Here is a 26,774-nt window from a genome sequence, read left to right as displayed (position 1 = left end):
CGACCCACCGTGCGGGAAAGGTATCTGTCTGAAAGGTCTTCCCCGAACCCTTCGGGGCTACCGGGGTTGAAAATCGTATCTAACTTTACGTGAAGCCTCAGCCAAAAAAAAAAACAAACAAGAACAGCCCAAAAAACACTACTACACAACTAACTTCCCCAAAAAAAAAAGCCTCAAACGAACGAACTCCAATCGTAAATTACGTTTTATTGCATTTTAGTACAACTTACGCTTGCCGGTTTTTTTGGGTAAGCGGTTTGCATTTCTTAAGATTCGTTCTACGCCAGACATTCGGGGGATGGGGGTTTCTCCCCCGATCACTTCGCCTCACTAACCCTTTTTGGCACTCACCACGCTTTTGGGACGATCTTCCAAATCTTCCTAAATTGGCGAACGAAATTCAAGCCCGTCTTAGGACGCATCCCATGGACGCTGGAACCCACAAACACACCACATCAAGCTGAGCTTCAACATGGGCTGGATTTCTTTTGTCGTGCACAACGCCAGAAATCCGACGCAACACGCCAGCTCGGATCCGGTCGGTACATTAGCAATGAAAATTACCTTTTTCCGAAGTTGCTAGCTCGGAACGATATTGCATTGGGGGATGGGTTTGCGTTACAAATGCTCTACAGCTCCCACACATCAAAGCTTTTATGTTGCTGGGTGTCCGTGAGGCACATCCAGCACGGAGCCCCCGAATTCTCTGTGCGACTAATTTGGCCAGTTTGATACAAGACTGTTGACAACGATGCGAACGAAAACTGAATAATCATATCCCAGGGTATTGCTTGGTTGTCAGCAGGGGCAACAACCAAGCAAGGAACGAAGATGCGAGCATGATGCGGATTATGCTAATGCTCTAGTCCGCCCGCTAGTTCCCAGACGTTACAAGCGAACTATAACTCTCTCTCTCTCTCGCTCGTACTCGCCCTGTCTAAAGACGATGGTAATGACGTAATAAAAAACTTATTCCAAACCCATTTACGAGTAGTGCAACTTTGCCCATAAATAGAATCATGTTTGCTCTGTAGTACACACCTCATGCAATGCCAAGAGTATCCATAATTTTGCTCACTCTTCCTTTCGTGTGTACTCTACCAAAACGGCGATGAAAACACATTCACCAAACATTCCAGCACACATTTGCGGCGAACGAATTGCTATTTTTCCATCATGAGAGACTCGTAAAATTTTAGATACATGAAAAACTCAAGTTGCTGTCTGGAGGGTTCTTTTTTCGCGTGGCTTTTAAACCAAACATAGCGTTTGGCTTGATGCCATCGGTGGATCATGGGTGGTCAGGACTTTTGGACAAGGGCAGGGAAAACTTTACCGAAAAGCATTCCCATCTTGCAATGGAATAGCTTGGATAGTGCCGCTGGTTCATTGAATAATCGTGGGCAGTAAGACGCCTTGACGTAAAAGTGCAGCGAAGTAAAGTTGTTCGTGAGCAATTAAAACATTGAACCGGGCCGGGGGGTTCGTTTTAACAATACATCAAGTTTTACTTCAATATTTTTGGTAGTCAGAACACGCATCATGCCGGTATGCACGAGACTCAGATTTCTGGTGTAGTTTTTGAACTACGACTTCTCGCAAAAAAAAATCAATTTGACGTAACGACAATCAAAATGGGTTTCTTCAATCACAAACTCCTATTGCGTCATGCATGTCAAGATATTCTGTCCTAACGAAAATTTCGTAACACCACTCTTAAGAGATGGAATCGAAAAGTCTCTTATCCAAATAACAATATGGAACATCTTGGAATCAAACTATAAAGCACAGACATGCGTAAGATCGTTTAACTTCAAACTCAACTTCTTCCGCAGCACGGCGAGGCGTACCAGAGCGAAAAAGCAAACGGAAAGTTTGAAATCGTTGAAAAAGAATTTCTGTTCAGCACTCCGGCACCGGCAACAAAGGCAAACCATAGTGAACGGATTCGTTACGATCGGGTGAAATTAGAAAAGTTTTCAAACCTCTCTATCTAGACATTCGTAGCCGTGTTCAAATACTGTTTCCAGAAAAGAATCATTCCGTTGGGACTTCTAACTTCTAACTTTGAGTGTTGGACGAAAGAGTGGACAGTTTTGTTTTCCAGAGTTTCAATACGACCCCAGGAATTAACTGGAGTGATTCTGTTTGATTAAAATCACCACTTTAAACGATTTATATAAGACTACAAGACGAAACTGGTTAGCAGAAATATAGAATAAGGTTCACTTACCGGTGTGGAGTATGGATGTGCCGTCAAACAAACGCCGTCCGCCTTCAGCTGCTCCTGCAGCAATGCCTCCAGCTCGCTCAGCATCAGGGGCGAACTGTCACGCTCCAAACTGTCACTGTTGTCCGACAGCAGTGACTTCGGATCGTTCAGCTGAAAGTACACGCTGGCCGCACCCTTCTCCCGCAGCAGCCGCACACTCTTGAGCAGCTTGCTCCGGTGGGCCGGATTCTGTACCCCGATCGCGTCCAGGTCCGGATCGCCAACCTGCTTGCAGATCTCCAGATCGTCGTATCCATTGTCGAGGAAGCTTTCCGCGTACTGGCCCAGCCCGAGGGCGCGCAACCACTCGCACACGATGTTGCTTACCGCCATCCTTCCGGCCAGTAGTACCTCCCGTGTACCTGGTACGCCTGTACACTTTTTATTGATTTCCCTAACCTCACTTCCGGTTTTGGGAATTGGCACCAGTTAACACTCACACAATTAACCGCACATCCGCCCACAGCAAGCAGTGGGATGGAAAAGCAGCAGCGAAAAATGACTGGCTTTTTTATGTTGTGATAAGCTTCTACTTCTTTCTTCTTTTTTTTGCCGACAACACGCCGTTTTCGTTCACTACGCACCGAACTTTGGCCACACTTCCATGCGCGCGTGGGAAGTAATGGCCGTACACACACACACGCGCGAACACGCACACGTTCACATCCAAGCACTTTATTATTACACAGCACTTACGCAAGCAGCTTCACGTGCACTCCCGGTTTCCTCCAAAAAAAGCTAGACTGTCGGGGAAGAAGAGGAACAATTTTAACAACCAAGCAAAACGAAGGTAAACACAAAACGTTTAATTAAACTTGTCCTTCTCCGGCGAAACCTTCGCGTACCCACGCATACACCGTACCGGCCATCCGTTTTGGGGCCGGTTTCATCCTGTTTCCTTTTCATCTTCTCTCAATTTACCTCGCTGTGTATATCTTTCTTTTTGTTCCGTTTTTTCACCTTTTGTTTAATGATCATTTTCGATTACTTTTCCCTTTTTTTTTGCTGAGCCCTTTCCGTTTTTCATTTGTTATCCCTTTTCGGGGTTTTTTTTTTTTTTTGCTGTTCTAACAAGTCGTACGAGGTAAAAGCTCTCTTGGTACCTTTTTGACAGTTTAGAGCTCTCGTTTGGCCATTCGATGTCGTTCGGGTTTAGTTGTGCGGTTGTTTTCGACCCCTTTTTTGGGCTCGTTGTTGCAGAGCTTTCGAGGTGTGTTGCCTGCTCTACATTGTACGAAACGGACTCCAAGGACTCTCTATCCCTAGCAGTGGCCGACGTTTACGATGCTTTCGTTGTGTATTTTACACACCTTTCTTCCCATTGCTTGTTCTTGCGCTTCTTCCGTATTCTGGGTGCGTTGTTACGTCGCATTCCTTGAGTAATGTCGCTTACTTAGTGGCCGTTTCGTTTGGCCTGTCTGAAAGCAAGCTATGAAAGTCTCCCACAATTCGTGAAGAAGTTGCCGCATGCAATGGAATGCTTGGCCGCTATCTCTCTCTCTCTATGTGCCTCTGTTCCATGTTCGATTCCAGTTTCACCATTCCGCGGCCGAAGCACGATGGCATAGAACTGGTGCAATTACGAATCGCGTTCATTGCACAGTGAAGTGGAAGGTCCTCTTTTTACGCCAGTTTTTTGCCGATAAAAGCGCTACAACCGCGGTTCCATCGTAGCAAGGCGAACGGCGTGCCCTGACTGTGGCTGGATCTCCTTCGCAGCAAACACTCGCAGAAGATTCAAGCGACAGATCTTCTCGGCCTGAAAGAAAAGAAACAGAGCGAGAGAAAGCGTGTGTAGAAGCAAACAAAGTTAACCATTTGGAATCGTGACGAGTTGGTTAATGATGATGATAAAGATTATTATTATGGTGCCCTGTGTTCGATCGCGCGCGCTCACACACGCTCCCCGGTTGCGTGGTGCTCAAGATTAAGGAGAGTGAGGTAATGCGGTAATACAACAATAATACCAACAACAAAAACACACACACACACACAAAGTCCAAGTAAAACAGTGCTCATACGAAGCCACAATCTTCCCGCAAGAAAACGGGACCCTTGCGCTCGGTCAGTACTGGCATGTGGAGAAGAGCGAAATAAAAACTCTAACAACAACCGTGGGATGCTGATCCGTTCTTAAGTCAAACGAAAACGACCAAGCGCAACCTATCGAGCGATGCTTAACCACTCATCTTCTCGTTCCAGTGCAGGCACGTACTGCTTTTCCATTTACCCACCCACTCGCCGAGCGCCCATCACGAGCGAGGGAATAATTTTGCTGTGGCTCTAAAAATTCGAGAAAGATTTATGACGCGGCCACGAGCAGCAACACATCACGGTACCGCGCACCGGTGACCTCCAGAAACCGATCGCGGGGTAGGTCGAAGCGAGGAAGGAAAAGCTCCACCACCCATCGGGAGCGGGAGGATTGAAAAATTTTCGTTGACAGATTAAGATTTATGAATGTGGCAATTAAAAAGAAACGTGAAGATGGCTGCCGCACATAAACCACGGCCAGCCAGTCACGAGAGATCACGTGAAAGGTGAAGAGATCTCGTAGGCATTTGCTCTAGCTGTTTGACGCTGACGAAAGGCGACGCGAGCGACCGAAGTTGTCTGGCGGGCTGCGGAACAAAAACACGGCTGGGCACTACCTAATGGAAACCACTGTCGTTTGAAGATGAAGATGATGATGACGATGGTGATGACTTATGGAGACAAACAGCGCGTGAAAAGTGAATGCTGAAAGGTGATCGTTAGAATGATTCCCGGGCACGGCACGCATTGTTCGCGCACCGGGAATCCGATGAGAGGTGGGCACTGTTAAGCAGCTCGTTGAAATTTATGCTCATCCACTCATCATGTAAGCTCGGTAGACAAACAAAGCACTTTAGCGGCAAAACAGGCTTTTTGGTTAACTCCCATATAATCAGTTCTAATGTCCCAGCGCAGGGTGGGGAGTTTGGTAAAGAGCGTCTCGTCTGATACCACTGTAAAGAGTAGGGTTGAATTCTCAAAAATACCTTCTGCCAGACGAAACCAGCACGTCTAAGATTTCGTGAAACAGCTCTTCAAGCTTCCGGAACAAGCGATAAGCTGGCGGAAGAGCTACAAAAAATAAGATTGTTGATGCGAAATCCCAACACCCGACATTCCAGCGCAGGTTGGCAAAATAAGAAATGCAAAACAAGGCATACCATCGTACACGAACTATGCACACAAGCTGCTTCCTTCTGAGGACGTGTGCACATTCGGGCACAAACAAATGTTCACCACCCTACCCAGGCCCGACCAAGCAACCGATGAATGAATTGTTGAATAAATGCGAAATTCCCAAGCCCTCACCTTGTCTGGCTGAAGGTCACACCAGCGGAAGGAGAAGCGGAGCAAGCAATCTTCCTGGGGATAGAAAAGGACACGCATTTGCTGGTATTAAGCAAAAAAAAAGGGTAGAAATAGGTGCCCGGAGCGTTCTTCCATTGACGGATCGGGGACCCCTTCAGTGTTTTGTCCTTCGAACCGTAGCCTCAGCAGGTGGAGTTTTCGCAAAGGATTCTTTTGTCTTGCATTCCCAGCAGACATTACCGCCGGCTTTCGGTACGTTGTTTCCTTCGTGCTGTCTGACGACGGTCGTCGTCAATGGTTCTGCAGTAACTCGGATGTCTTCCCCTCGAGGGAAACTGACAGAGAGAGAAAGCGAGAAAGAGAGACAGAGAGAGAGCGAGAAAGTTGCCATATTTCTTATCCTTCATCTCGGGTTCAATTTTTGGCTGGAATAAATTTTCACCCAAAAAAAAACCACCCCACCACCACAGGTGCAGCTACGCAAGGGTCATGAGCGATACAACAAGTCATTCACCTGAGCGCATGTTGCTTGTGCTTGCTGTTCGCACGATAAGACCGTCCCAAAAATCCGGGGAAAACTCTGCGTCTGCCATTTCTACTACGGTTACGAACCTGCTCCAGACGCACCACCGTCATGCGGAGCCTAGAGATTTGGCGCTTTGCAGAAGCGCTCTATTTTGGTGTGCTTTCATCGACCCGGTCGACGCGTCGGTTGTGAACGCGCGGTGATGTGTATTAGCATAAAGCTGGTAAGGTGTGCGCTGTGCTGTGCCCTTGCCAAAGGCGGGTAAACTTTGACAGCAATCTAAAGCTATTCGGTAGCGAAGGAAAGTATGCAAATAGTATTTGCATGCGGCGTAATGTCGCATGTAAATCCTGCCGACATGTGAATGGGAAGCTCTGCACCGATGCCGAGATAAATGCGAAACAAATCGTGGTCAGAGATACAGTAGCAAGCAGCATACTCCGACCTGATCCTGAGGGTCTGATATCACTTATCCGTCCGGTCCATGCTGGAGCAGGTGAAGAGGGTTTGGACATTGGAGTCAATTTAAAGGAATTCCATTTTCAGCGTGTGTACGATTTACCTACTATCCGGACGAAGCTTACATTTTGCTGATAGTGTTTTAGTTCTCTCGGAAAACCCCTCTGATAAGGAATGTATAGGGCGACTGCTGGCACATTCTCAAGGCACATTCTCGTTTCCATCGATATTTGCATATACTAAGGTTATGGTGTTAGAGTTTCTTGATGATATTCTAAGGTTGAAGCTAAATTTATTCATCTGCTAGTTCCATCTCATGCCTTAACCTACCATCAGCGCAGGAAAGGTAAACTTCCGACAGTGGAGTAAAGCATGTAATCACACAAGACCATTACATCAATTTAGAATGTTTTCACAGATGAACTTTAACAGGTAATATGCTTCAAGAAGAAGCAATCAGTACTGCTTGAGGGAGGCGGTCCGGTTTGGATTTGATACCGGTCCAGTCGTGTGCCGCTATCACTATTGCCACCAAACCGCCCTACAGAAATCATAGGACCTCAATATAATTTAGGAGGATTTTTGGAGCAATATTCGCTTTCAAAAAATCTCCTATTTATTGAAATCCTTCCTCTTGTGAGCTAAGGTTGATTTAAATACCATTCTCACCAAACATCCTGCGGAGCTTTTACTAAAGCAAACCAGCAGCTAGTGTCCTTTAACTACAGCTCACCTAACTCGATTATCTCTCACACAACGCTACCTCGTCCTAGTTACGGTACGAAACATAATCCGCTTCAAACAACCGACCCAACTCAAAATCCAAACCTAAACCTTATAGGCAACAACCAAAAAAAAAAAAAGAAAGGAATCTTTCCACCCTCGCCACTTCAATGTGGCGCTCTGTTTTGAATATTAAATATTTACAAAAGTTCGTCCTTAGTTTACGGTGGCGAATGGCAACAGGATAACACTTCATCGCTGGACAAGCTATTTTCATTAGCAGTGTACCTCGAACTACAGTGAAGGAAGTTGCTAGAGAAATGGGTCCACCAGACCGACCACCACCGGCACTTGCTAATTGGGTTCTTGCGCTCGTGAAAGTTTTGCGCGCAGTGACTTCCGAGTGCAGCGGCTACCGGCCGCTCTCTGGGGTCGTTCATCATAGCAGGGATAGCTGATCGTTCGCTCTAGCCGGAAGAAAGAAGTTTGCACTTCATTTGCATATCGCGACCGCTTCCGGAGTGATGAGAGCGTTTAAGCCATCGTAAACTGATGCAGGGATTTCATCGGAATATTTCAGCGTCATTTACAGTTTTTAAACGAACCATATATTCCAGCATGCTCGTCACCAAACTTCAGCACACGTCAAATAAACTGAAATGATTTCAGTTTACTTAGAAATTCGTTTACCAAACAAATGCGCTTCTTTTTTATGTAGACTCCAAAGGCTTTACGGTGGAATAGATTTGCACAGGGATTGAATCATCATACACAACTTTAGCAAATTGAAAAACACAAATTGAATAATGCGTTTTGATAAAAACCCGTGGTTGTTCAGCGCCACGTGCCATCAGCTTTTTTTTATTTATCCATTCTATCCACACACGCACACAATAAACAGTACCTCGCATAAAAGAGAAAACCCCCGTTTGAACATGTCGGGTGAAATGGGGATTTTTGTTTCTATGTTGCTGACATGTTCGGGTGGGCCAACGCCAGAAACCTAACACCACGGTTGAAAGCAAACTACGGTTAAGGAGAAGGTGGATATGTAAACGAACGGGTGAAACCACATGGGTTATGGTTTTAGATCACTGAGCAAAAATAAGTGTACCGTTCTATGGAATGAAGAGGAAGAAGAAAGAATAGATAATTTAACTCCCCAGATAAAAGATCAGAATAAACAAGCATGAGCAATAATAATAACCACACGAACATGGCGTTAGAATTAACCACCACGTGAGTACGCCAGCTAACTGTTTCGACGCGTGCAGAAACAGAACCGTCAAAATCAGATAAAACGCCACCGTGAAAACAGAGCGCCCTTTATGACCAGAAGCTGTTTGGTTAGCATTTTGTAATTTAAAATATAGCTCTGTAAATCCAACCCTGTGAAACCGATTACATAAGTGGGAAAGCTTGTAGACACCGTGTTCAGTGAATAAACGCGGCTTCGGTTCTTCCAACAATTTCCATGGAATTATTAACAAACATTTTCCAAATAGATTTTGATGGCATCGATTACCAACCCAAGCTTGCATCCACTGGTGTACAATTACACGCTCCAGGGACATCAGACTCCAGTTTCAGTCTCACTGGAGGGTAAAAACGACCTTAGCATTCCAAATAAGTATCTGTCACCGCCATACGGCACCATCTACCAGACGCACCATCAAAAGACGTTCCTCATTTTCTGCATCGATCAAACAGCGTACCAATAATCAATATTTGACACCACCGTGTGGCGAATCAGTCGCACGATATGCACAGCCAACGAGCTGAGGTTTGCCGAAAATGCTCACCCACCCATGAGACGTTCCAATCAATCGACAGCGAGAACGTTCAATGTGTCGGAATATTTAAAAAAAAAAAGGTTGATTTTAAAGCCATCTCCCGCTAGGCCAGACCCAACTATGCACGCAACCCGGCACCGGGCAGCCAGGGAAGCGAATCGCGACGGTGACGCTCTAAGGAGAAAATCGATTTCTCAAACCAACGATCCAACACCTTTCGTGACCACCACCTTGCTCATCCGTTGCTCAGCGACATTTTCTCTCCAATTCTTCCACCACTGGCCACAAATACGCTAGCGTTCTGACGAGACACAGCGGGAAACCTGCCGTCCTTGCACCGTCCACAACCCGTTGGTGGCCAAAATATGTAACCTCAAAAATTAAGGTAGGAATGGTGAACGGTAAAGTGAAAAAAAAAGCCAGAAGAACGACTGACGACTATGACTTCCACTCTGGCTGGGCGTCGTCTTATCGACACACGCGGGAAAGGTTTGGGTGTCTTGTTTGCCCCAAAACCTTCTTTACTTTCATTTCTTCGCCTCCCCAAAAAGTTCATCGTTCGTGGAAACCGAACCGAACCGAGTGCGGATAGAATTACTTCAATCATATTTCATAGTCGTACGCGCGGTGTGTAGGTCGCTTTACACGGACCACACCAACAAATTAAAAGAAACTGGCGCTGGCACCAAACGTCAGGACCATCCATCGGATAGGTGCTACAAGACAAGAAGACACACATAGAACGAGATTTGATACTTTTTTTTTTGTTGAGTCCACCGTAGTCGACCCATCTATCTTGATGTCGCGCGCTTCCTTCCCATTATGTGATCTTCCCATTCAACAGATCCACGGGCGAACGATTTGTCTTCGGGTTCGCGTTTTTACGATCTTCCCACCGGAAATCTAACCCGCCCCGAAGGCTGGTTAGCCACGGCGGGTGTGTGCGCCTCCGATGTTGAAGTTGGAGTGTTTCGATAGCGCAATCCTCCTGTAAATATTGCCTTTTGTCTCTCTCTCTCTCTCTCTATCGGCGAGTTGTATCTGGCTAAGAATCGTAACTTACAACCAAATAGGGGAGAAAAAAAAAACGCTGCTCATGTCAATCCAATCGCACCCCTTATTTTTTGTCATTCACGACTCCTAACAATACGATTCGGTTTGTGATGTATACATGTGCCAGTGTATTTTTATTTTACTTTTGGTTGGGCACGGAAAAAAAGAACTTTCCAACAGGGAGACACAACGGTAGGAAGCTATCCTTGGGAAAACCTGTCAATGCACACAACGTCAGAGGCTCACGTGTAAATGTGTCTCCGGAAAGGAAATACGCATCCGATGACGCCAGGAAGCAAAGCCTGAACCTGTCGTCAAACGGTGCTTCAACTTGCTCGGAAAGCACATTCATCTGTTCGAGGGTATAAAGGTGAACCTAAATGATAACTACTCATGACGCTGCATGGCTGTGTGCGATGGTAATCGGATAGGGGTGGTTCCCATTTTTTCCTCACTCAAATCAAACATGACTGATGACTGCACAAAGGCGATCATTTGCAGGACGATACGATACGAACCTGCGAGTAAGGTGCCAACGCTCGAATCAAGAGATTACGAAGATATTTATTCCCTTTCTAGGAAAAATCGTTCCCCTTCACATTGTTTCCACAAGACGGCAATCTTAAACACGGCATCAAGGACTGTGCGCAGCACAGTGAGTTTCGGGCTGTCTGTTATTCCAATCGTTAAAACAAAACCCAGTTTTATGCACTACACGTAGCAACCCTCCATCGCTGTTGGTCCCCTTTTTATTAAAGCATCAGCATCATCATCATCTTCATTGCACGGCGCAACGACAAAGCAAAAGTTTATCGTTTGGCTAAGGATAAGGAATAATCTAATCAAAATGTAGAATTATTTGTCCCACCGGGAACAAAAACGGCGATACATAAGAATTGCAGAACCACCAGCTGTTCGCTTTTGGTAGTAAAATGGTTCAGCGAACCCCTGTCTCGTAGGGCGACAAACGGACGAGCCGCGACCGTGGCTGATTTGGCTGAAGCGAAATATCAAAAGGGCTGCCATCTACCTATTTAATGGAGATGGTACTCCTGCTGTTACACTGACAGGTTATGTCATTTTCGTCACGCTGTCAGGGCACAAATTCATGAAAGGGCGTTATTAAACGTAATAAGATTCTTGTTTTTTTGGAGATTAAATAAAAATAGCATTCCTTCCGGCAAGGACACTCTCAAAATGGCAGTGAATGATGTATAATTAGCTTACAGAAGGCGAAATAATTCGATGATTGGTCCATTCTTCTTGAAGTAGACACAATCATCCTAAAGCAATGGTTTAATTAATACGGATAAATATTCCACAAAAGCAACAGCATCGGCTCGATGCAATAAAATTAATATGCTTAAAATTATTTCTAACGCCATACGCAATGCGATTCAGTTCATACGCATAACAATAACCGTAACATAATCGTAAAGATTAACCTTACAGCCGTACGGAGAGAACACTGTGTTGCGAATAAAACGATGTTATACAAATCTCCAGCTGCCATTTGGAGGATTTCATAGGGCTGCGCAGTATAAGGTGGGTGTCATTGCTAAAACCTAAAGCTCTAATTTTACCGCTGGCCCAATCCTAACGCTCCGTCTGTCAGCACCGTCTGTCGTTTCCCACCACCATCCGAGTTCTGCAAAGCCAATTGAATATTTCAATTACGACAATCGAACTTCTCCAACAACACAGCAGCAAAAAAAAAACCGAAACACCCCAAAACTTCAGCACGAAACCCCCGCATCACCATACGCGATGACGCTCAGTTGGGCTATAAATTTTCACGAATTAAACTTGAGCCAACGTCCCACACCTGCCAGCCATCTCACTGTCCGCACCAGCGCTCACAAGGCAGCCTCTGCCGGATGCTTCACGGATTGTATCCGACCAAATTTCGGTCCCAGCGCACAAAATGGCACCAAACAAAAACACACACTCTGTGTGCGCCATGGCAAAACAAACAGTGCCCGGGCCACAATACACACGCACGGCGAGAATATTTAATTGGCAGGATAGAATTTCGTTTCGGGATCGTTTACGGGATAAATTCGTGACCACCGATTCCTTGCTGGTTCCTTGTGCACTTCCTCCCATACGTTGCTCCACTCGGGTACAGCTTTTTCACAACTACACCCGTAAAAACGTAGTCCCAGACACTCAGGTACCGGGGACGCCTGAAACCGTGGATTTTCCTTAGGAACCACCGTCAACGTGCCAACCGTGTGGCTGCGAAAGGATAACGGAAGCGAACGGAGAGCACTAGGGATGTTTAATTAGGTGCTATTCGAGTTCGGTTCCGCCCCCCGGGTTCCTTTTTCCCGCCAGCCGAACCGTACCTGCCCCTGGCTGGGAATGGAAATAGCTGGTCCGGACCTTTTCTGCTTATAACGCTAGCCGGATTTAACACCATGCGATGGCAAGTGAGAAAGATAAATAATGCCTTTTCCATCGTTTGTGCCCGTCGCTTCGTGGGACATCCGACCCTCGTCCGGGGCTAGTATCTCTTACGCTCGGGGTATTGGAATCTTTTCGGAAACTTTGAAAAAGCACTTTTCCTTGGCAGGAGCCGATGCGGGGTACAGAGCTCGTCTGGGGTGCAGGTGTAAGGCACGCCCCGTGGGAATTGAATTGGAACGCTTTCGCGTGGACAAAAACCGAAGGCAAGTGCAGACGAATGAATTCCCCACACCGATTGAAGGATAGATAGCAAGCTTCTGGTGCTTCTTCTCTTGCCGGTTTGAGATTTACGCCTGGGAACATGGAAATGCTGAAGTGAGACAGCGTGTCAGGTGTATTTTTAATCAAAATACGGTTCTCGCTTCCGAACTACTAAACGATTTGGTTTTTTCTTCTCAAAGTTTATTTTAATTTAAAAAACCAACAATTTCGAAAGCTTTCTCAAAGCAAATAGTTTAAGGGATGCTCATTGGATTTTTTGTTGACGTTTGAAAACGTTCCAAGAAAAGAAATATCAATAAAACCATCAGTTATTTATTACCTTTCCCATATCAAAAACACCGTTCCCGCTTTGGTGGATTCTCATATTTTCCCGCCTGCAGCGATCAATAATGGCTGCATGAAAAGGAGCGTCATTAAGCATTAACTACGTCAAATTAATTTTGAAAAAAAACCTGAATAAAAACCCATCCAGGATGGAATCGACCATACCAAACCGATCGCTGAAGTTAATATCGTTGCGTGTGCCCAACCGAAGCAAACCCCAATCTTGTGTTGGTGATCATTAAAGTGCACTAAGCACATCGGGCGCATATCGATTTTAAACCAAACGGGTTGTTTTCCACTTGATGAAGATAAAAAAAGCGATACGACAAGCATCAAGCAAAGAGTGAGAGAGAGAAAGAGAAAGCCCCATACATCCATCGATGGGACATAAATTTTGCTATACGATCACATTAAACTCACATAAAACCATCCATCTGTGCGTTAATACCGGCGATGGCGACAGTCTTAAAAATGGTCTCACCGCCAAAGTCGATATGACGACGCTTATTGACCGCTATTTGGCGAAGGTTTCCATCTTCTGCTTCTTCTTCTTGATGTTGTCTTTTCCTTTAACTTGTCATCCTCTTTTGCCGGCGAAAGACTGCGTGCAACGCGCCCTGAAAGAGAAAACCCCGGACGCACAATCGCATCAATCCGGGGCCCCGGTGAGAACTGCAGGTGGTCTTGACAGTCGATCGCCGGTGTGCCGGCGTGTGTGCGTGTTTGGCAAGGAATGGAGCACCGACTCACACACGGTCTCCCACTCCATTATGCACAAAGCGATCGCGATCTTTTCGACGAGCACGGCATTTAAGACGATGGATAACGCTTCATTCACGATCGAAAAAAAAAAAAGAAAGGAGAACGGACATTTTGCACGTCGCTTTCCTGGCTTGCTCGTACCATCAAGAGCTTTTGCTGCTCTGTGGTCCCGAGGGAGCACCCTTTCCGTGTCCAGGGAAGCTCCAAGCGAATGAACGATATCAATCTCTGCCTGTGTGACAAACCTATCCGTCTATCTTGAGTTAACATCAACTCTGCCGGTTGGAGCGATTATTGACGTCGTTCGTTCTCGTCTTCCAGTAAAAAAAAAAACTCCGTCCAGGCAAAGGAAGCTAGAAGCTGCCGCGTGACCCACCCCCAGCTGTTGGTGCTCTGGAATTTCGACATTCCAACCCGTTAGCCAGCCAGCTGCTCCCACTAGAAACAAAGCACTACTTCACCAGCCCAACAGCGGCAGAAGCTTCATCATCATCATCATCTTCATCAGTGAGCTTCACGGATATCACCTTTTGCTCAGTATGGCTGAGGGTTTTTTTTGTCTTTCTTCTCTAACTTTTCTCTTTTCTTACTGTAGCACCGTTTCCTTTTGTTTTGATTAATGAGATTAAAAATGGGGTAAAGCTCTTGCTAAGGTCATGCTCACCTATGCGCGTACCGTGATTGTCGGAAGAAGAAAGAAATAAATCCCCAAAAACCATACTTTAACCGTAAGAAAACAAAAACAGCGATCCGTCCGCTTAGTTTACGTGTAGGACCACACAGGTACGGGTGAGTCGGCGATCATTTATCACGGGGAGAAACATCGTACGCGCAATCTGCTAAAAATTTATCCTCTAAATGTACGTTTGAATAAAACTTACAAAAAAGGGGTCAAACTTACCTACGGATGTGAACGCCTGCAAGTAATTGCCACCTATCGCCATCTAAACCTGGTTCCTGCTGCAGTACGCAAAGGTGTGTGCACGTTCTTCCACTAATGCCTACTATTCTCAATCCGATTTGTGAATCATTTACTCGCACCAAAACGCATTATAGGCAACTCCAAATCCCATCACAGCAAAATGTCCCTCTAATAAAGCGTGCAGTTCCTTGGGGGAAACGTCACATTGAAAGCCGAAAAGAATAATTACACACAGTCGTGTGGGAAAAAAAATTAGGGCCACCGGTAATCGTTTGCCTGGCGCTCCATTCCTGCCAATTGCCCGGACTGCTCCAGGACCGGTTTGTTTGCTTCTTCCGTCAAGCAATGAAGCCGCAAAGAAGGTGCACATCATCGGGCAGGTCCCTTGCTTATCGCAAACTAGCAGAGAAAGCGTTAGCTCTAGCCGCGCAAAGAAAGACGGTGGTAATAGGCAAGCTCAAGAACTCTCCAACCAGCAAAGCAAGTAGAAACACGCACCAAAGCAGATTAATCTAAAATAGATCTAGTGAGCGAAGGAATTTTGCAACATTCTCGCATTGAGGATGATGAGCTTTAACGCAAGCAGGCCTTAACCGTAAGCTGCCGAGCGAAACAAAAAAAAAAGATGGGATGCTGTAAGCTCGGTTTGAGATTGCTTTGTGCGCTCTTGGCCATACTTAGTATTATTTTTCCTTTCCCGCTCATCGTCCTTCCCTAACCTTCGGCACGAGAGGGGTTTTTTTTTCTCTCCGTTTTAGCATGCGTTTTTTCTTAAGATTTTACTGTGCTCCTTCTCAGTTCCCTCTTGGTTTGGCCGTTTTGCTTTTGAGGCTTTTTTGTGTGTTGCGTTTCTCATCTCAACGCGCCTTGCACTAACACCACTAGCTGCAGGTCAGCTATGCGCCACCACAACACCACCACACAAGCAGCTGATGGGATTTTTGTTGTGCGTTCTTCCCACATTCCCGGGGAACTGCAGTTTCATGGCTGTTGCACTTTTTTTTAACCTTTCCAGCGGACACTTTAATGCACTTCCGTGCTGCACAAACGCGTTCCTTCCCATGACCGTGAGCTTGCGTTTTGTGTGTGTGTGTTGCATTACGTACGTTGCTTTGTTTTCGATACTCCTTTCGCGTGAAGTGCGTACAGGGACACATTCTTACGTTTTGTCACAGTCAAAACGGTATGCACACACTGTTGCAGCACTGTTTACTGTACAGCACACCATCGTACCAACTAGCCCTGCATACAGCATCCAAACATCCAAAGAAAGAACTGCAACTCCTCGCACGGCCACACATCTTCAAGCTGAACAAACCAGCCAGCCATTCCGGCCCTGTGTACGTACGTGTGTGTGTGTGTGTGTGTGATCGTGAAAGGTAACTACACGGAGCGACAGACAGCAACAACAAAACAAAAACGTGATTTTCAACCCAACCAACCAACCAAAGGCCCTGTGCGCGCTGCCACTCTTCGTTCGGCTATGCCGCCAGCCCAAAACACCGAACGCAAAAGCAAACGAAAAACAAAACCGGAAAGCAGCATCCACCCGGTACATCATCCCGTTGCCATGGCTATTCCGCTGCCGCCGTATAAACCACGCGAAAGCTTTCCGAATCGTGTTTCTCGGTGTGGCCTAGGAAGGCTCTTCTTGCTTGCTTTTCTAAAACCACGTTCTCCGCTTGTACTCCACGAGGTACGGCCGCCTGGCCAACCCGGCGAAAACAAGGCAACCTTTGCTGCACGACGACGACACACGCCAAGAAAATGGGCCTGCCCTCCGAGTACACACGGGTAGGAGAGCACAGGTTGCTTTTTTTTTGTATTTTTTGTTGCTATATGCGCCATGTACCAGCGCCAAAACCACTTGACGTGAATGAGCGCAGCAGCTTGGCAAAAAAAAAAGAAGGAAAAATCCGATCTTTGCGATGTTAGTGGCCTCCTTTTGAAAGTGTTTGCTGCTGTGGACATTGTGGATTGCACCGTAGACAGCGCGAGGAAGATAAAGCGAAACGATGAAGGGATTAGAATGAAACCGGAGCCCACATACAAGTACTACAACAACGCCGGCACCACCAGCTAACAAACATAAACCGTTTTGTTATGAACCGAGGATGATGATGGGGGAGGGAGGCGGCGGGCCGCCCTATACCGCCCAAAAACTCCGACAACCATAACAAAGTGTGTGCATAACACAACCCGGAGCTTTGGCACTGCTTTTTTTCCCGCCATACAAGTGCACACACACATTCACACACTTTTGTTTTGCACACATACACACAAATACCCTATCACCCCCTCCCCTCCCATCCATCACCCAACCGGTGAATTTGATCGTATGTTGGTAGGGCCTCTCTTTTGCACCCAAAATTAGGACTTCCTTTCCTGCTTTTTGTGAGCGAGCTTTAAAACGGCCGCAACACAGTGCAATCGTTATTTTTCTTTACACTTTACACTTTTCTCTTAGCTCAGTGAACTTTGGCTGACTTTAGTAGAACATTCACGCAACTTCTTCTTCACGGTAAACTTCACGCTGCTGCTGGTGGCAAGAAAGGCACAAAGATTTTTCTTCTTTTGATGCTAACCACTCTAACTCGATGTATAAGCACAAGACTTGTACAATGTACTAGCGAAACTGCATCCTTATTTCACCTCTCCGGCCGAAAAAGAGCACTATAGAAACGCATTTAAAAAAATTGACTGTAATTCTCACCGCTCACACTTCTACTGTAATAATCTGTTGTGAAAATTTCTCTATTCATCAAACACGAATTTTCGATCGCGAAAATGTTTCATCGATTCGCGAATAAACGAGCCGCACGTCCGCACGCTTCGAGAAAACAGAGAGAACTAACATTTTATGCTACGCTATGCTAATGGGTATGCTCCGTTATGTTCTGCTTACGGTCTCTGCCGCATTCTCGCAGAACGCACATGGAATTTCGAGCATGGCCGACAGCTTGCGAGCGAATGAGCAAAGCGTGTGAGAAATACGGCTGCTTGCTCAGAGAGTCATGCAGTAGGCAGGGATGTCAAAGCTTAAGTTTATGCTGTTTCTCGTTAGAAAATGATTTAAAAAATGTACAGATAATTTAAAACAAAATAAGAAAATAATTTCTTCAAAGCACTACTGCTTATAATACACTGCTTTATTTCAAACAATTATGTTCCAAAGTCATTTTTATGTTTTTAAAATAGTTTCAACATATTTTTCACCAGCTTCCTAATTTTGAATGTATTACTGCATGATAATGCAAATGTTTTGTGCAACTGTTTTAACCATTTATATTGCACATCCTTTTTTTATAACGAATGATTAACTTCAATTTTTATTATTTCTAATTCTACACTATTTTATGAAAATAAAATTTACACAATTTAAAAAACCAATTTTGATACAAACTTGCGTTTAACACAAAACAATTACTTTTTTTCCTTAAATTTCTTAAAAATATTGTACTCTACTATCGACTTTGTCCATCCCTACCAACAAGCGCTGAACTGGTGGACGAAATTATCCGAATATTAGTACGAGCCTCATATGGAGGGTTGCGCACTAGGCATTTCCATTGCGTTTTCGGTGTGTATTTGAGCATGCTCCTTTAACATGGAGAGAGAGAGAGAGAGAGAGAGAGAGAGAAAATCATAAGAACAAATTATTTACTTTTACGTTTAAAATTTTGAAATACGTAGTACTATTTCTAAAAATTCAAAATCTTTTGAAACCCTATTTTGTTCCATTTTTTTCGCTTTTTTTTTCTTCAAATAGTTTTCCATTCCTTCCCATTCAACAATCTCAGTCCAGTGGTTCTGCGACAAGCCGAATTAACACACAAACTGGTCGCAAATTGACCAACACGTGTAGTTGGTGAAAAATTAATCTTTGCTGCTTCCCACCGCACGACCCTTACAGCGTGCAGCGTCACACAAACAAACAATACTCAAACTCAACGGTTTTGTTTTCTTCGTGTTATCAGCCGGAAATCCAATTAAGTTTCACATCCGATTCCATTCACCTAACGATTTATCCTGCCCGATCACGCGTTTGCAGCGAACAATGCAAACGAAACGAAACCGCTTCGCCCCCATTCACGCATCTCACCGGTATTAGCTATTCCACCAATACGGTGACCGAGTCTGTCGGCTGTCTGTTGCGGTCATTCTCGAAGTCAACGTGCTGCTAAATTATTCACCTTTATATTAATTTGCACTGTGTACACTCGGTGGCTTAAAGTGCTGAAGATGCTTTCCTTTGTGTTTTGCCGGGTCATCCGGATGCTTTGGTTTCTTTGGATTGTCTATAGTTTTTTTTTCTGTTTCTCTAGCTGTAGAATATCTGTAGAGAGAATCATTTGTGGTTAATTGTAACCTGGGGAAATCAGCTGCCAATGGGCTGAGAGCTAATATTCCGATACTTCGATACTACCACTTGTAGTTTAATTGTATAGCTGGGCAAAACAACTGTTGCCGAAATGTTAGCATTCCTTTTTTATTTAAGTATCTTTCGGTAAGGTATCGAAAGCACACGAAATATTGGGTCAAAAGTCTGCATCGACAACAACTTGGATGTTAAGATAGGCTCGAGGATGTCTTGCTACAGCTTTAAAAACACTTCTACCTTCATGAGATAGCTGATACAGTATATAACGATCTTTAACCTTTATCCGTGGAGGGACATGCGAAGAACCCCTAAATGACGTGCCCTATGAAGTGATAATCTCAACATTGCGCAAGTGTTGAGACCTGAAAATGGGGGAATTAGTCATGAGATTAGTCATGACACCATATGATCCAGCCCCTAAAGTCTTTTAAGGCGTCTACTTAAACTGAGAAGAAGACCATAAAGATCAAAAGGTTGGAGTGATAGACAGTGCCTAGATCTTCTTCTCACTAGTAAAGCTTCTCTTTCTACCTACTCTCACTTTCTAGATACACAAGCTTTTTCCAAACTCTTATTATATTTCAACTTTGTGTGCTGTTTGCTCGACTATTTCTACATCAAAAATCTAATTTACCATCCAAGCCTCGTCAGTCAAGCGCACTTATTCCGTTTGTCCATCAGGGATATTGACAAATTGATTTAACATTCATTCCACTTCCACCAAACAACCAAACGGCAACAAAGCAAACGCTATCGTACTGAGTTCGTTCCCTCGTTCCGTCCAGCTCGCTTTGTTGCCCGCTACTAATGCGTACGAGTGGAAAACCATACCCATCTCCTGCCGTTATTTCAATCGAGGTGAGAAAATCGTGAAAATTCTTTTACGCTCTCTGCTGTGTCGTATAAAAACTACCAGCACACGAACCCATGTTGCACTGCCGAACGTTTGCTTTTAATGATGTTCCTTGGCATGGAAGGGGAAATAAGAAGCAAGGATAGTGTACGCCTGTGAACCATGCCAGATGGTCAATCAAGATCGGGATCGGGCAGGAGCAGAAATATCGAAACAACTTCCGGCCTTTTCCGCACGATGTACAATCAAGCGTGAAGGGGATGAATATGTCCACCGGAGAAGAGTCCCCACGACCTTTGTTCACGAGAATTCGGTTAAGGTTACACGCATTTCGACATACTGCCATGAAGATGTAAAAGCATCCCACGATCGAAAGGGAAGGAAGGAAATGATTGAAATTTATGAATCTATTGCACACTACTTTGGCCGAATGTGTGGTGGAACCTCTGGAGTCATAATGGTTTTTGGTAGAAGAATATCGTTTAAATTGTTACTTTACTAGCCAGCAAACAGTTTTGTCTAATAGAGCAAAGAGAACCATATGGACAGAGGATGAAAGTCGAATAAAAAGATGTGACAAGCAAATGGTCAGTTTGGAGTGGTGGAGTAGACTGGGGAAAGTGCTGGTTTGTGCGTGGCAGCCATAGCAAATGAAAAAGAAAGAGAGGGAGAAACTGTACTTAATGAAATATTGAGCCTGAACCTTGAGTAAGTTACCCAAAATACAAATTACTAGCCCTACTCAATATGCGAGGATCCAGCTAATGCCAAGCATACACAAAAGGTTAATCATTTTAAGCATTTAATCAAAAACAGGAAATTCATGCCTTCTGAAATTAAACTTTATTTATTTATTTATTGTATAATATACATATATGCATAAAATAGGGGGGTTGAAATTATGTTGAGGAGTATTAGAGGTTAAGAATTTTTATGTAGTAAAGGTAGTGGACTTTAGAAGGCGGGTTCGGAAGTGGGAAAGTTGAAGTCGAACAGCTCGTGATCTCTGTTGAAAGAGAAGGACGCCTTAATCAAGGATCATTCTGGCCAAAAACCGAACGCCGGGAAGGGATAAATATGGGTGGTCCATCACGAAGTCGACGAGAAGGGACAAACAGGGGTATAGAAGATAGAAGTGAAGGAACGTCGAGTTCAGAGGAAAGGATACATGCGATGAAATAGGACTGCGCGTGCGAATGGCGTGATCTAATATCTATTAAACTCAACATACGGCAGCGGAGAGAATATGAGGGCACAGGAACGATGTAGCCGTGTAGAAATCTACGGACAGCGAGGCGCATAAACTTCCTCTGAACCCTCTCTATTCTCTGCATTGCGGTTTCTCCGGCTGGGGTCCACACGCTACGCTTGCATAATCCAAAACCCAGCAACAGTACAGTGCCTTTAAACATAAAGGATCTTTGATCTCAGAAGCCATGCGGAAAATTAGGCCTAGTGCTCTATTAGCTTTATTTACTACATGGTGAATGTGTTCATCATACGAGAGTCCCTCATCCAACCAGACCCCAAGATCTTTCACGGTGGTTACTCTACTTATTTGGGTGCCGCATACGGAGTAGGCCCATAACAGCCGACCAGCAGAAGGCCTCCCGAAAGAGACGACACAACATTTAGGGAAGCAGAGCACCAACCCATTGTTCAAACACCAAACAGAAAAGTCACTAAGAGAGCGTTGGAGAGATCGACAGTCGGAAGACGAAGGCACGGGGAGAAAGATTTGGATATCATCAGCAAAAAGAAGGTGTCCATCAGTTGGAAAAAATTGATGCAGTCATTGATGAATAGGGTCAAAAGGATAGGACTAAGTGCACTTCCCTGAGGAACGTCAGACAAGCCCACAAATGGCGATGAAAACGAGTGTTCCAATCTGACTGAATAAGATTGATACGAAAGAACAGATTGGTCCTCCAAACCCAAGTTTCTCTAACTTTGCAAGCAGTAGGTCATGTGCCAAACTATCAAAAGCTACTTTGAAGTCAGTATATGTCTACTTGACGTTTACAGACAATGTTGGACATAATAACAGACACAAAACACATAAGATAAGCTTTAACTCACGTGAAGCAGATCGAGATGTTTAAAGCCATCTCTCGCCCATCGAACGTTCACTATCTCCTTCTCAGCATCCCTATTACAAATTCTACTTCTCAGAACCTTTTATTCAACACTGTATTTTTACGTACAATCCTTACCACACCAAAGCGATAAGAGCTACGCCCAGCACACTGCAATACACATTCGAATGCAGTGAAGTGATCAGATCTGTGAAGTGGTTTATAAATCGGATGTGGTAGATAATGATAGCAATAATATTTACTTCCGCTAGTAGATGAGCTTCAAGCTCACCGGTGCTGGTACCAGAGGGTGAATCGCTGCCTCTTGACGGAGAAGATGACACTCGACGAGACACTTTTCGCATCTCGAGGGATACAAACTCCAATCACTTACCGCAACGAAAACCAACCATTTTTTTTTCGTTGTTCGCCATTGCTGGCTTGTACTATCGCCCTAGTTTACATACACGGTGCAGGTAAGCTTCTTGCTGCAGTACTATGGCCATAGCTCGGTGTTGATTGCATATTCCGTAAGCCTGTTCAACTGTATTAAAATTTAAACATCTTCAGCTTCAACCGCTGGAGCTTGGCTGTCCGTAGGGATGTGTATAAATCATAAAGAACACACCCTCCCCCCCCCCCCCCCCCCATGAGACAAAGATGGAGCGGGAAAAGCATCCATGCCAGAAATCCATATTCTATGAATTAGTTTATTAAAATAGCACCACCACCACCAACACCACCGTCACTACCGCTGCTGTCTCGAACATGTCTAATAACCTTGGCACAATCCATCTCTTTCTTCACTTTTCGGCACACTCGTCGAGATCAAAAACCATTGTCATGCATACGAAGTGTGCCAAGCGGGCGGAAAATCATTGAATCACCGACAGGGATGTGGTTCACGGTTCGGCACCACGGTGTGATGACAGCAAATAGACAAGGCAGCAGACTAAGGTGAAGAATTTGTGGCATGGGCATGCGAGTGAAACTTTCTACCAAATTGAAGTTAAGCTCCGCAGTATATTTGGTGTATCGGTGTGCTGGGGTGATGTATCAAACAGGGTTGTTGTACTTTTTATCAGAATGGAAAAGTTTTCCCCATAGTCGTCGGCCCTAAGAAGGTAGTAAGAAGACTATCATCCACCCATCACATGATTTGAAAGATTGGAAAGGAAAAAAAGGAACAAAATTTGGACAATCGTGTCAAAATCTCTGACTGTGATGCACAGTAAAGTTTTCTCGGTGGACTTTCTGCTTTGAATGAAGCCAGTTAGTGGCTCCTTAATGCTGAGCAATGGGAAAACTCAATTAAAAGACGTTACATCAGGAGTAGCGTACTATCCGGTTGTTTTGTTTAGCGTTATTTCATTAGTACCTATTGCTTTTGGCAGACTGATTTCATTACAGTAAACATTAAATTCTCGGTAGTACGATTTGAACAAAAATCGAAACAAATTTATAGTTGATAATCTCCACTTTGTACTTAATAGTTTTTATTTTTCAATTTTATCGTGCCATTGCCAACTGTAAATGTAAATGGAGCGATCCTATGGTAGAGACGACAGCGACACCTGAACGGCACGCGGCAAGACCGGGGCTCAAATCTTGATGACTGATTATCAAACTATAAGGTATCAATGAAAGTAAGCCATTCGATGGCCGGCGTGACTAGGAAGGACGAATAAACCAAGACAAAGACAAAGAACTGCCCATTAATTGGAAATTGTTGCTCTTTGTTCTTTATTCGCCGGGAAATTTCAAATGTTTGAAATCGGTGCGAAACTGTAAAAAAAAATCTCAAAATTGTGATATTAGCTTTTTCTCCATTGCCCCGAGTAAGTAAAAAATATACAAAAGCTCATGAGCACCTGAAATTTTCTTTTTAAATCTCTTGTGGCCCTTCTCAATCTTTCAGGATTGCTTTCAGACTCAGTACCAACGTAACAACCTGTCTTCAATACATTTTAATCAGGATTGAGCTTTAAAAAAAACTTCTCCGGCCACTCTATTAGCATGATATTCTTCGTTTTTACCCATCTTTTTCAGTTCTTATTCGTGAAGAATGGTCTGTAATCTTGTTGAATTTCTCGTTTAAAATTCATGCTAAAGGTAAAGGAGAATAGTTTTATACCAAATGCCGATTTTTCTTTTACTATAATTTGTTCTTTTGCATCTTTATTTTTCACATTATATTGACGACGTACTGACGAGAAATTAAACAGTTTTCTGTGCACATGAAAAAAGTAATCGTTGCTCTTGATTAAACATTTGTCAGATTTGCCAGTGTGGCTGTTGCTACACTATCGTCAAATTGCAAACTTTAATCAAACGTTCAATCGATAGAATGCACAGGCATTTCAATAAACAACTACAACCAGACACTACCTAGTTCTCAAGTCTAAAGTTAAAGTAAATGCTCCTTTTTAACGAGCGAAGGCACGCATAATCCAATGCAATTTTATGAAACTCAGTAACACAATACCACAATCTTCCCTTTAGCCATCATCGTACACCAGAAAATATTTCCATTATAAACTCTCAACAACTCTCGAACCACCGGACAGAAAAGAAGGCATACTAATATTCAGCGAATATGCAATAGAACCATCCCTTACCGTCCCGACATTCCCGCACTGCCCGCTGACGTCGTCAGTGGCGCTGAAGGCAACCGCCATCTGTCTTGAAGGCAGCACGTTTGATTGAAGCAGTGTCAATTTTCCCATTAAGATGCTTGCTGTCGATAAATTTCCAATTTTCCATTTTCCGATCCACTGTCATTCGCTGCTGCTCCCGTTCGTTTCGGTCGTCTCTGAAGCTTCGAAGCTGAAACCACGGTCAGGGCATAACCGGTCAGCATGCAGAACCACCAGAAAGACGTCACGTCAGCTTCTCCCATCTTAAGTGGGAGATTAATTTGTCAAACGGTTTTCGGTTCGGCTTCGGTTTGGGCACATGCTCGCCTGTTCGAGTGTTTGATTCTCGGTAGCCAATTGAAGGTTGAAACCAGCCAGCCAGCCAACCAGCTAGTAGTAGCCCTTTGTAGTAGCGGATGCTGATCCGCTTTTCATGAAGCTTCCGTACGATGCATTTGGGTGCACACTTCAAAGTCTGGCCCAATTGACCGATTCGATGGAAGGAAAAGGTTTTAGCAAGAGGAGGGGGGGGGAACCTTGCTTGATTGACCGAAAGCCCTCTTATTGGTTCCATATCGTACGGGATGTCTTCCAAAAACGTTTGTATTGTGCGTACGTACTACCAACATAGAGCTCTTATGTGAGGGCACACAAAACTGGCCACAACTGATCGGTTCTTGAAAGCGATCGGAACGCTCACTTATTTCCCTGGAAGCTAGAAATTAATTTCTGCACACAGGAGTCACAGGCGGCAAAATGGTTTTGAGAAACTTTGAAAAATCTTTGAAAAAGCCCAGAGAAAAATTCCTTAAAACATAAGAGACGTACGGCATTAGTTTAGTTAGGAAAATGCAGAAGTCATTGCCTTCGCTCAACCTCTCGCACTTGTAATGCTTAGAACAGTTTGTTAAACAATGTTAAATCAAAATTTCAACCCAACTTCACCGTACTGCCTACCGGAATTCAACCTATCAGGCCAGAGCCAACCAACCTACCTACCCACGGAGCTCACGTGCTCTTGACCAACCCATTCCTCTTATGCCTCACGATCACCAGCCAACTCTTCTTTATTTTCTGCTTCTGCAATGCAACTCATTCGTGGAAGAGTGTTATCCTTCGTCTGCTTGTGCTATCCTGCGGGTTTTACTGAAACTTGCACCACGCCACCATCAACCAGGCAAAGCTCATTGTTGAGCAGAGAAAAGTTGGCCAGTTGTTTTACTTTATTTTCCACGCTTCGTCCCCAGTGTTTTTTCTTAATTTTTTCGCTGTTGCTGTTCCTTCATCCTTACAGCACAGCGGAACCGTTCAAATCGTCTTTTTATGTTCCACTGAACTCTAGTAGAAAGTCAATAACTCAAATTGACTTAAATTATGTGAACAAGATAAATATTCGATTCGGTACGAGTCGATTCTTTTTTTTCCCCCTTTTCATCCATGCTTCATCCTGTTTGATTTCAACCATTTTCAAGAAAAACCCCTTTCGTATGTGTATAAGTATGTTGGTAAGATGAATTTCTACTGCCGTTTCCCCCCCCCCCCCACGTTCCACCCACCAACGATTTTTTTTCTTTTAGTGCCTTTAAGAAATGTTAGCTAGCTAGCTGGGGGGCGTTTTGTTTTCCTCTTCTTCGTGGAAACGTTCCCCACATGCTGCCCGATGCGTATCGGTTCGTTTTTCATTCGTGAAAGTCAAAACTATTTCTTGTACCATATTTATAGCCTTCCGGAGGGCCGACACCGAAAGCGAGACCGAAAGTTGCCCTCGAAACTTGTGAGCGTTGCGATGGGGCCGTTTTTTTTTTTGTGTTGGCTCGTGTCCTGTGTCTGGGCCGGATTTTCAAGCAAAATCTACAGCATACAGCACAGAGCAAAAATCCGCAAAAGGATTGAAGTTTCCCAACCGATCCAGGACGATCCGGACCGAGATCGAAGTTAGGGACGGCGAATGCAGACGCAAAG

The 26,774-nt window shown here is 44.5% G+C and overlaps 2 protein-coding genes across 3 annotated transcripts in view; one reads left to right on the top strand and one right to left on the bottom strand.

Moving 5' to 3' along the window:
• The window catches only part of LOC126556771 (uncharacterized), a 364,167-nt gene extending 361,562 nt beyond the window's left edge, over positions 1 to 2,605 (bottom strand). For both annotated transcript variants that reach the window (XR_007607033.1, XM_050212256.1), the window contains exon 1: positions 2,234 to 2,605. Coding sequence is in view for 1 of the 2 variants with exons in the window: in XM_050212256.1 (XP_050068213.1) it covers positions 2,234 to 2,605 (372 nt within the window). In the remaining variant the exon portion in view is untranslated. The remainder of the gene's footprint in view (positions 1 to 2,233) is intronic.
• Positions 1 to 26,774, top strand: part of LOC126559152 (39S ribosomal protein L43, mitochondrial) — a 169,016-nt gene that overhangs the window by 110,465 nt on the left and 31,777 nt on the right. The window lies entirely within an intron of this gene.

This window comes from Anopheles maculipalpis, chromosome 2RL, assembly GCF_943734695.1.
Source record: "Anopheles maculipalpis chromosome 2RL, idAnoMacuDA_375_x, whole genome shotgun sequence".
Lineage (NCBI taxonomy): Eukaryota > Metazoa > Arthropoda > Insecta > Diptera > Culicidae > Anopheles > Anopheles maculipalpis.
This window is presented reverse-complemented; position numbering and strand designations above follow the sequence as displayed.